We start from the raw sequence: 11271 nt of genomic DNA, 5'->3' as shown, positions 1-11271 counted from the left end.
TCGAGTCCCAGTGGCAGGTGCTCTTACTTGGGAAGAACTCAGCCACTCCACAGTCGCAGGTGGGCCTGCTTCATTCCTGCCTACGCCTGTGGCCTCATTGCTCCATGGCTGCCAGCTGCCAGTCCAACGCTGTGCTCATTAGCCTTGACCGAGGCCTGCAGTTGCAAACAGTTAACAGCAACACCTGAACTTCATGGAACAGACCGTGTCAGTTCCCTGTGGCTGCTGTAACAAAAGACCACAAACTCAGCGGCTTGAAATAACCTGCATTTTTTTTTTTTTAATCTTACAGTTCTGGGGATCAGAAGTCTCAGATGAGTCTTAGGAACTAAAAAAAATCAAGATGTTGTTCTAGGAGAGAATCTGTTCCTGGCCTTTTGTTAACCCCTAGAGGCTGCCCTCATTCTTGCCTTCTCGAGCTGCTCATGCTAACCCCAGTTGTCACATCTCCTGTGATTCTGACCTTCCTGCCTCCCTCTTCTTCCTCCTAGGACCCTTGCAACATTGGCCCCCCCTGGGCCACCCGGGATAATTTCCCTATTCCCGTTAGCTGTGTAAGGCATCATAATCATAGATTCCGGGGATTAGGCCAAGGACATCTTTGTGTGTGGGGTGTTTCACGATTCTGTCTGCCCCATGGGGAAATAGCAGAAGCAGCGCTGACAGACAGAGTGCTACAGAGGCCGTGTAAAAATCCACTGGGAACGCAATGCTTTTCTGCTCACAGTTCCCCAGAGAAAGACCAAAGTCCTCCTGGTGGCCTTCAAGGTATTACATGTCACCCCTCTGACCTCATCCCCTCCTCCCTCCCTTGCTCTGTCTGCCCCTTCCGGCTCCCCGGACACCTCTACGCCTTTTCCGGCCTTTGAGCTTGCCCTTCCCTCCTAGACCACTGTCCTTGGAGTGTAGTCTCAGATCTCAGCTCAAATATCTTTCTAGAGAGGCCTACTGCACTCACCCTAATCAGAATAGCCTCTCCCCCCGCCGCCCACGTGGCCCTGGTCACTGTTCAGCCTTCATCGACTCTCCTACCAGGAATTATCTGAAGTTACTTGCTGTATTTATTCATTTTTTGCCTGGATCCCCCAGATGAGAACTGACGCTCCCCGAGAGCACCAACCGGGTGTGCTTTGCTCTGTTGCCCCCTCCCCCAGCTCCCAGCACCCTGTCCAGCTGCTTTTTAGGTGCCCAGCACGGGTCACTTGTGTGCCCGCCAAGACTAGCCAGAGTGGAACAGACAGGGCGGAGGGGGCAGGGCAGCCCTGCCCGCCTGGACAGCTCTGGACAGCTCGGAGAAGGCGGGAAAACGAGGCGGGAAAAACCAGCAAACAAGCCCCGCGGGTGGGTAGGGTGGGGAGCGCTGGCGGGCCCTGAATCTAGGCAGCGGGGCTTGGGGTGATCGGGCCAGCCATGGGGGTGCAGGTGGTCTGGGAGGGGCCGCCCACATTCTCTCGCAGTATTGAAACATTGATTCCGGCCTTCTTAGCCTAAGTGGTCAGTGAGTGCCCGTGGAAGGGAGGCTGCGAGCAGACTTAAGAGCTCTGGGGGTCTTTAGCCTAGCCTGGGGGTCCCCAGGGCCCCTAGGGGGCACGCACGTGGGGGGACCTAGGTACTGCCACGCAGCCCCCTCGCAGGCTGGGTGCGCCCGGCAGAGCGCACAGGGCTGGGCGGGGCCCCGGGCCGCGGGGCGGAGGACAGAGGCGGGGGCGTCCCCCACCCTCTTTCTCGCTTCCCGCCACTGCGCGGGCCAATCAGCAGCCAGACGCCCGCCCCCGGGCCGGCCTCCCGCAGCCCCGCAACTCCCAAATGCCGAGTTTTCGCGGGAAAGAAATCAGAGCAGCTGGCAGCGCGGCGGCAGCACAGCCGACTGGGCGCTCGGCTCGCACCGCATCCGCGCGGGGTCCGGGCCACGCACGCAGCTCCGCAGCCACCCCCGGCCGGGCCAGGCGCGCAGGCAGACGAGAGGCGACGGCGGCCGGAGAGGTGAGCGGCGGGCCGGCCGGGTGCCAGCCGGGACCGGGCGCCCGGGTGCGGGGACTCCGCCAGGCTTCCCCGAGCGGGCCCGGGAGGGGTCGCGGGACACCGGCGCACGCCCACCGCGCGCACTCGCCTGGGACCCGGGGCCTCCCGCCTCCGCCGGCCCTTGGGAGTCGCCCCCCGGCCCGGCACTGCGGCTGGGGCCGCGGCGACAGCGACGTCCCGGGGAGCCCCGCGGGGGTCGGGCGGGCTGGGTGGGGGAGGGCCCGGCGAGCCGCGGGGGAGGATGTCAGGCTCCGCGCCTGCGCGCGGGGCGCCCCGCGATTCAATTGTCGCGCCCGAGCCCGATTTCGCGCGCCCTGAGTTCCCCGGGCGCCTCTTGGCCAATGGGGGGCGAGTGGGGCGGGGCGGCAGGCCGCGGCGGAGCCAGTAAGAGAGGCGGCTCGAGTGAAGGGGGCGGGACTTGGCGAGCTGGGGGCCCCCTCGGCCGGTCCCGGCGGTGGGGGTGGGCGTGGGCTCGCTGGCCGCGACCCGCGCGGGCCGGTGGGAGTGCGGGAGGGACCCCGGGGTCGGGGAAGCGCCAGCCGCCTGGAGGTGGGGGTCTGAGGTGAGTAGCTCGGCGCGCGCGCGCGCGGGGGCGGCCGGGACGGGGCGGCCGGTTGCCATGGCCACCGCGGGGCGGGCCCAGTCGCGCACGCGCGAGGGTGGCGGTGCGGGAGTGTGGGGGGCGCGGGCACCGAGGGGTCCCGGGCTCGCGGGTCTCGGGTGGGGTCTTTTCCTCTCAGTCGCGCTTGGTTGAGTTCTCCTGGGACTTCAGAAGTTCCGGCCCGCGCCGGACTCGGACTTTTGGGATTCCCTCTTCCGTCAGTGTGAATCGGAGGAATGAATGAATGAATGAATGAATGAACGAACGAGGCAACTTGGCCGCTCACAGGGTGGCTGCGCGACCTCAGCCGAGGCTTGCTTTCTCCTCCGGTGGCAGGCGTTTTCCTCTGTGAAAGGGGGGTGGGTTGCACTTTGGTCTGAGTCCCTTTGCTCCCCTCGCTTTCTCCCTCAGCCCTCAGCACTTGCTAGTCGTTAGCACATCAAGTCCTTAATTGGCTCGGCCTGGGCCGGAACTCGCGGTGTGTGGAGACCAGGAGGCTGAAAGGGCGCTCTGGGAGTTCCTGCTGTCCACCGGCCGGACAAAAGCAGCCAGACCCCACCGTGGCGTGGCGTGGCGTGGCCTGGCCGCCCAGCACAACTGACCTTGGGCTCGTGCCGTCTCTCCCCACAGCACCGTCACCATGTGGATCCGGGTGCGGACCATGGACGGGTTAAAGACCCGCACGGTGAACTGGCTGTCCAGGCTGACCAAAGTGGAAGAGCTGCGGGAGAAGATCGAGGAGCTGTTCCACGTGGAGCCCAGCCTGCAGCGGCTGTTCTACAGGGGCAAACAGGTAAACCCGCCCTGCAGGCCGCCTGCCCGCCAGGCACCTTTGTTCTTGCCTGGTCCAGGCACCGCGCCTGGGCAGCCACCAGCAGGAACGTTCTCCTCCCCCACCTCCTCGTCCATCCGGCTTCACGTGTCCCGGAAGGAGAAGTCCACAGAAACCTCAGATGCCTGCGAGAGGAAGGAACAAAGGCGGGACCCGCAGATCGACACCCTGGGGCAGGCAGCTTGCACTTGAGAATCTGTAGCGTCTGGGCTTTTAAAGTTTTTTTTTGTTTTGTTTTGTTTTAAGGCCCCTCTCAAAACAATTTCTAGAAAAAGAAGTTGGAAGTGGTGGATAGAGGGCTGAGGAATTTCGCAGAAGGGCCGCGTTTGGATCATCACCCAGATAGGACGGAAGGGGCCAGTTTTTCTTTAAAACGCACACTGATGGCCTCCAGCCTGTGCTTGTTAAACGCGCAGTCTGTTTTCTAGAAATTTGGATTAGCTGTGAATACAGTCTGGAGATGGTGTTTGCAAATTGGGAATTCCGGACACTCCGGGCCTGCTCTCCTGGGGCTGCCCGTGAAGGGGGGCGATGTGGGCTCAGAGGGGATCTGCTTGTCTCTCTCTTTCCCGGGCCCTTGTAGCATTTAAAATGGCCACCTGGGATTTTGCAGCTGCCCGCGTTTGGGACGGGTTCTCCATTGGCACCTGGGGTTTCTACTGTTGTTGGCATCGTTGGGGGACAGTGGGACGTCCCAGGAGTGGGATTTCCCGGCGGGGTAAGGTGGTTCAGATCAAAGGTGTGGCTCCCGTCTGCTGGAGTTGGCTGGACTGTGGAGACAAGGCCACAGAGACTCCTGGAACTGGATTAAAAGTCGCCAGTTGGGCTGTGTGTGCCCGACTTTGTTGTTGTCGAATCTTGAACTGGGTACTGCTGCCATCTGGTGTCTAGGTTGAAAAACAAATGATCTGGGCTTGGCCAGGTTTTTTGGGGGCTGGGAGGAAGGATCCCGCCTGCTGACTCCTGATGATTAATTTCTCCGGCTCGTGGTATCCTGGGAGAACTTCCTTAGTCTCCTTCCCGTAAAAGACCGATGACTTGAGTCTTAAGAATCCGAGTTGACCCGCCCTCCCAGGAGAAGCAGACCTGCAGGACTTGGGGACTTGCTGGGGCCGCGGCGGGTGTGGGAGGAGAGGCAGGACTGCGACCTCAGTGGGCCTCCACTGGGTCTTTCTCCCTCTGTCTCCAGCGGTGGCTTCCAGACTCGTCTTGACTTTGCCCTTCATTTCACACAGTTTCTGATAACCTGCGTGCTCGTGGCCCGGCTCACAGGTGGGCTGGACTCTCACCCTATCAAGTTCACAGGAGGGAATATTATCTGGTGCCCACCGTATGCCAGGCACCGATTTAGCATTTTAATTTTTGTATTTCAAACATGCAGGGAAGTTGAAAGAGTGGTGAAACACCTAAACACACCTCCTCCCATGTAGACTTTACTGCTGGCATTTTGATGTGTTAGGTTTGTCACACGGATCTATCTTTCTGTTCATCCAGCAATCCCAGTTTCCTGGGATGCGTTGTAAAGTTCATTTGCAGACAGATGCCCATCCGGGTCACCACTAAACACATCACCACTGCATTGTTGACTAGAGTTTGGTATTTGTGGTTCTGTTTTTTTTTTTTTTAAGTTAAAAATTTGTGTATGGTAAAACACATAGCCGTTAGGCAGACTATTTGGAGAATTTTGACAGGTGTCTACATATGACCCATACCCATGTCCTTTCACTTGTGACATATTTAATCCACACAAAAGTGCGTATCACATCTGTAAGTTTAAAGTGTGGCAATGACAGGAGAGCTTCTGTTAGACACGCACGACGTGCTTTTGATTGACGGGACACGAGCAGTGGGAACTCATCCCGACTGGGAGGGGAGCTGGGATTTCAGCCCAGGATTTTGGTTTCTGAGACTGAGCTCTTCTCGCCGGGCAGCTTTGGTAGTCAGGAAAAGATCTTCATGAACTTATGCCCCCCTCTCCTGCCCCCTGCGGCCGTTCCCCGCGCGGCAAGGAGCTTGTAGCTGTTTCTGTTTTCTGGGCCTTAGTGAGGTGACGCCATTTCCCCAGTCGCTCGGCTAGGAAGTGGCCTGGCCACACACGGGGGTGGGACAGTGGCCCCTCGCAGCCCAGGAAGCCTGCATGCTCACTGGGCTGATGCAGTAGAAAGCAGCTCCATTTTCCAGGGGGTGCAAGTGGGCTTTCGTCATTACAGAATGTTCTAGAGTGTTCACAATCCTTGTGTCTTTAAGGGGGGGATGGCCCAAGGTCTGCAGCGAGGTGGAATGAGACCATGAGGCAGAGCAGAGCCGAGCCCGGCCTGCCTTTCGGATATGGAGGTTCATCTGGGCTGAATAAGCGGCGGTTGTGTTACTTGATTGGCGGAAATGCGGGAGCCCAGTGGCAGCAGGGACTTTGGCAGCCCCAGCCTGGGCAGGGGGAGAGGCATCTGCAGCTTTTATTCTTCTCTGACAGTTCGTAAAAATAACAATAGCTGCGTTTGAAGCGCTGTTAGCACGCGCAACTCAATGTTTTGCGCTTTCCTTTCCACATCTCTAGCCGGCGATGCCAGCTCTCTCTTGTGTTTGTTTTTCAAACAGGGCTAATGGTGGCCTGCCACGTTGCACTGTGCTGGGAATTCAGTGAGGCCAGGGATGCCGAGGGCTGAGCCCACGCCTGGGTCATGGTAAAAGTACATGAACCAAACTAGCTCAGGGGGTCTCTCCTTCTGCTCCGGTGCGGGGTGTCCTGGGCACTGCCGGCGCTGAGCAACGTCCCCGCCCCACCTACTCTATGCCAGGGGCTCCCTCACACTGTGACAACCACAGCTGTCTCCACTGTCCTTAGGGGGCAGAGTCCCCCGTTGAGAACTACTAACTTAAGTAGACCATTTAGAAAAACAGCTATATTGGCCAGGCCTGTCGCAAAGGCTGCGTTAAGGTCAGGCTGATACATTAGTCGAGATGGTGGCCCAGGAATGGCCTTGCAAGGGCCACTGTAACAGTGCTGCACCAGGTGTGCCCTCACAGAGACCAGAGGCTTGTCTCGCAGGCTGCACAAGCGGGGGAGGGGGTCCCCACCACCAGCACCCCCACTCACCTCGGCCAGCCTTCCCGGCGCGCTCCCGTTGAGGACACGTCCTCTGAGCCAGGCGTCAGCTAGACTCGCTGTACAAGGTCCCGCAGTAAGTTTTGTGGCCTTGTGGGCCAGCCTGCTGGGGGCTTCTCAACCGTGCTGGTGTGCCCCAGGGCGGCCACAGACGATCCGTAAGTGGACAGGCCTGGTCGTGTCCCAGTCACACTTCATAGAAACAGATGCAGGCCAGAATTGTCCCACCCTGCCTGCAGTTCGTGAGCTAGACCCTGTGCTAAGATCCAGCTTCCGTTGGTGTGTCCAGGTTTTACTGTTAGGAACAGCCTTGCTGTGGAATGTGCTAGAATAGGTCCCCGATGCGCTGTGCTGGGAGAGTTTTTCTAGGTGTCAGGGGTTGTGTTCCCAGATTGTTTCCTCTCAGGACCCCTCTCTGGCCTCTAAAACAACTGAGGATTCTAAAGAGCTTTCGCTTAAGTGGATTCTGTCCGTGGGTTGTTCCGTGTTGGAGATTGACAGCTGAGGACGGTTTAGAGCACAGGAACACAGGTGCCATCTTCCTTTGGGCGACGGCGTGGTGCTGTCCCTGCTCAGGCAGCCTCCGAATATTCCTGTCCCGTGTGAGGCCGAGAGTGAAAATGTGCAAGTGACAGACACCTTGGTATCACTGTGACAGCGCTGACCTCCAAAATGCTGCCCTTGGGCTAATCCTGAGCTGTGGCCCAGGAAAGGTCAGAGGGCAGAGTTCACTTGTCACTAGTGATCTGTCCACGGTGTGCTGGGGCGTGGCAAGAGTGGTCGTGCCCGTCTTCGAGGTGCCTGCTCTGCCGCGTCTGGGATCCTGCCTCGTAAATCTTCATGCCTTCCGTCTCCGTCCGTCTGTCCTGCGTGCACCTGGGCTCGCCGCAGAGGCCTGGAGCTCTTCCCCGCCAGGCTGAGGCCCGACGGTGGGGGCCGTGGCTGCCACCAGGAAGGCAGAGCGACGCCCCACTTCCTTTCCCTCCCCCAGGTCTGGCCGCCAGGCCCCGCACATGCTCTGTTCTCTCCCCGCAGCTGGGGGTCCCTCCTGGCGTGAGGCTCACACGGCCCTCCTTGGGCCCCTGCGGTCTGGTTTCTGTCCCTGAAATCTGTCTGTGAGCCGCTTGCCAGGCTTGGTGGCATTTACTTCCTGCTCTGTTGTGCCTCCTGGTGGCCTTTGACACCCTCAAAAATAACCCCTGAACTATGGCCCAAGGGGCTAGAAAGTGGGCAGAAACAGTGGGTGTGGTGAGCTTTTAGCCTAAATTTTCAAAAGAAAGTGGCCTACTTAGTTGTCCCACTGTGTCCGTGTGTATTCAGGTTTTACACAATGCCTGTGGTACGAAATCCCAAACGTCCAAGAAGCAAGGGGTGAATGTCCCCCCAGCCTTGGTGCTCAGAGTCCCCCCAGCAGTAAGCTGCCTCCTTCCAGAGGTGTTGGGATGAATTTGTGCACGTTCGCTATGTTTTTATTACACGTAAGAATGTGCCGTGTTTGTGCCTTTCTTTGCCCTGAACTTTTCATTTAATAGCTCTGTGATGGTTCCATGTCAATGCCGTAGCTGCTTTGTTCTTGCTGTGGCTTAATAGACCTTTTGTTTGGATGCATCATAATTTATTTACCTACTTATTTTCTCGAGACAGGATTTCTCTCTGTTTCCTGGGCCAGCGTGCAGTGGCGTCATCGTAGCTCACTGCAGCCTCTAACACCTCATTTACCAATTTATTTGATATTGCTGGGCCTTTTGGTGGTTCTGGCTTTTGTTTCTTCCCCAGTAAGTTCAAGGGTGCAGTGAACACCCTCACATGTACGTCTTTGTGCGTATGATTGAGTGTGGCCATGGGCTACGTTACTTGGAGTGCAGTTGAGTCACAGGTTGAGTAGGTGCCTTTATTTATTTTTTTGAGACAGTCTCACTCTGTTGCCTGGGCTAGAGTGCCGTGGCATCAGCCTAGCTCACAGCAACCTCAAACTCCTGGGCTCAAGGAATCCTGCCTCAGCCTCCCAGGTAGCTGGGACTACAGGCATGCGCCACCATGCCTGGCTAATTTTTTTTTTTTTTTTTTTTTTGGAGACAGAGTCTCGCTTTGTTGCCCAGGCTAGTGTGAGTGCCGTGGCGTCAGCCTAGCTCACAGCAACCTCAAACTCCTGGGCTCGAGCGATCCTTCTGTCTCAGCCTCCCGAGTAGCTGGGACTACAGGCATGCGCCACCATGCCCGGCTAATTTTTTATATATATATCAGTTGGCCAATTAATTTCTTTATTTATAGTAGAGACGGGGTCTTGCTCTTGCTCAGGCTGGTTTTGAACTCCTGACCTTGAGCAATCCGCCCGCCTCAGCCTCCCAGAGAGCTAGGATTACAGGCGTGAGCCGCCACGCCCGGCTAATTTTTTATATATATATTTTAGTTGGCCAATTATTTGTTTCTATTCTTAGTAGAGATGGAGTCTCGCTCTTGCTCAGGCTGGTCTCAAACTCCTGAGCTCAAACGATATGCCCACCTCGGCCTCCCAGAATGCTAGGATTCCAGGTGTGAGCCACCGCGCCTGGCTTAATTTTTGATGATTTCTTCCTACCAGCATGGGCGGGGGCTACTAGATGGGTTTTAGATTAAACCATTCCTTCTACCGGGCACAATAATCGAACTTGAGTTAGGTCTGCTGTGATACCATTCAATAGGAACATTTCCTTGTACTAGGTTCAGTGACTTAAACACTTTCCCATCATGGAAATGTGTAATCATTTTAACCATCAGCAAAGAATAAAGAGTATAATGGAACTCTACCCATCGCCCTCTACAACAGTCCTCAGCTGTGCCTGATACTTGTTTTCTACCCCACCCACTTAGCTCTACCCTAGTACATCATTTGTGTTTTAAAGACACAGGGTTTCCCTCTCACTTAGGCTGGAGTACAGTGGCATGGTCAGCTCAATGCAGCCTCCAACTCTTGGGCTTCAGCAATCCTCCTACCTCAGCCTCCTGACTATAGGCATGTGCTACAATGCCTGGCTAATTGTTTTATTTTTTTGTAGAGACCGGGTCTCTCTCTTTCTCAGGCTGGTCTTTAACTCCTGGCCTGAAGCAATCCTCCCACCTCAGCCTCCTAAAGTGCTGGGGTCAGGTTTTAAAACTTTTTGTTTAAACACTCAGTTGGGGCTGGGCGTGGTGTTTCATGCCTATAATCCTAGTATTCCTGGAAGCTGAGGCGGGTGGATTGTTTTGAGCTCAGGAGTTCAAGACCAGGCTGAGCAAGAATGAGACTCGGTCTCTACTAAAAATAGAAAGAAATTAATTGGCCAACTAAAAAAAAAAATACATATATATATATATAAATCAGCCAGGCATGGTGGTGCATGTCTGTAGTTCCAGCTACTCAGGAGGCTGAGGCAGAAGGATCGCTTGAGTGAGGAGTCTGAGGTTGCTGTGAGCTAGGCTGATGCCACAGCATTCTAGCCCGGGCAACAGAGTGACACTCTGCCTAAATAAAATAAAAAATAAATAAGCATTCAGTTGGCACCAAAAGTTTAATTAAAAAAAAAAAGTGGTGTTTTTTTTTTTTTTTTTTTTGAGACAGAGTCTCCCTTTGTTGCCCAGGCTAGAGTGAGTGCCGTGGCGTCAGCCTGGCTCACAGCAACCTCAATCTCCGGGGCTCAGCGATCCTCCTGCCTCAGCCTCCCGAGTAGCTGGGACTACAGGCATGCGCCACCATGCCCGGCTAATTTTTTGTATATATATTTTTAGTTGGTCAATTAATTTATTTCTATTTTTGGTAGAGACGGGCTCTCGCTCAGGCTGGTTTCGAACTCCTGACCTTGAGCAATCCGCCCGCCTCGGCCTCCCAAAGTGCTAGGATTACAGGCGTGAGCCACCACGCCCGGCCTTTTTTTTTTTTTTTTTTTTTTTTATATATGATGCGGGTAGTCAGATTCAATTTCCTTTTTGAGACAGAGTCTCACTCTGTCACCCAGGCTGGAGTGCAGTCGTGTCAGCCTAGCTCACTGCAGCCTCCAACTCCTGGGCTCACTCAAGTGATCTTCATGAGTAGCTGGAACTACAGGCATGCACCAGCACACCTGGCTAATTTTTCAATTTTTAGTAGAGAACAGGGTCTTGCTCTTGCTCAGGCTGGTCTCACAGTCCTGGCCTCAAGTGATTGATCCTCCTGTCTCGGCCTCCCAGGGTGCTGGGATTCCAGGTGTGAGCCACTGCGCCCGGCCCCCAAAGATTCAATTTTTAACATTGGAAACCCTAAAATAAGGCATGATCTTTCTGTGCTTTGGGTTCACACACCCCCCCCACCCCCCCGCGCTTTCATTAAGGTCATTAGCCTGAGGCTGGGATTTTTAGGGCCTCAGTCACAGCCCCAGACTTAGGATGTCCCTCAGCCAGAGTTGGGAACATCACTGGGGGAGTCAGAGCCCGGCCTTCCCTCCTGTGGCTCCTGAACGTCTGTGCACAGCTTTTGGGCAGGCTCCACAGGAGAGGTGGCACTGATCCACTACTCCCTGTCACAAAAGGTTGTACAAGCTTCTTCCTGCTTGCTTTGGGGCCCTTCTGGTAAGTTCTAGAAGCAACACCAGGAGGCAGCCTAACTGACTCATGAGTTGTGTTCTGGAGCGGAACTCCCTGCCCACGTCCCGCCCTGTTTGTGTCCCTATCATTGGCACCTTTGTACCAGGAGACGGGTCCTGCCGCCCGACATAGCCCTGG

General features: G+C 56.0%; 1 protein-coding gene across 3 annotated transcripts in view; it reads left to right on the top strand.

Moving 5' to 3' along the window:
* Positions 1–1826: 1826 nt before the first annotated feature.
* Positions 1827–11271, top strand: part of UHRF1 (ubiquitin like with PHD and ring finger domains 1) — a 33280-nt gene continuing 23835 nt past the window's right edge. The window contains exons 1-2 of one of the 3 annotated variants that reach the window (XM_075998372.1): positions 1827–1983; positions 3254–3416. In XM_075998372.1, coding sequence (XP_075854487.1) covers positions 3264–3416 — 153 coding nt within the window. In that variant the 5' untranslated portion in view covers positions 1827–1983; positions 3254–3263. Of the gene's footprint in view, positions 1984–2463; positions 2585–3253; positions 3417–11271 lie in introns of those variants that run through there. The other 2 variants (XM_075998371.1, XM_075998370.1) reach the window with 2 other exon arrangements.

Source organism: Microcebus murinus, chromosome 27 (assembly GCF_040939455.1).
Source record: "Microcebus murinus isolate Inina chromosome 27, M.murinus_Inina_mat1.0, whole genome shotgun sequence".
In the NCBI taxonomy this organism is placed as follows: domain Eukaryota; kingdom Metazoa; phylum Chordata; class Mammalia; order Primates; family Cheirogaleidae; genus Microcebus; species Microcebus murinus.
Note: the sequence above shows the minus strand (reverse complement) of the source record. Positions and strands in the feature narration are given on the sequence as shown.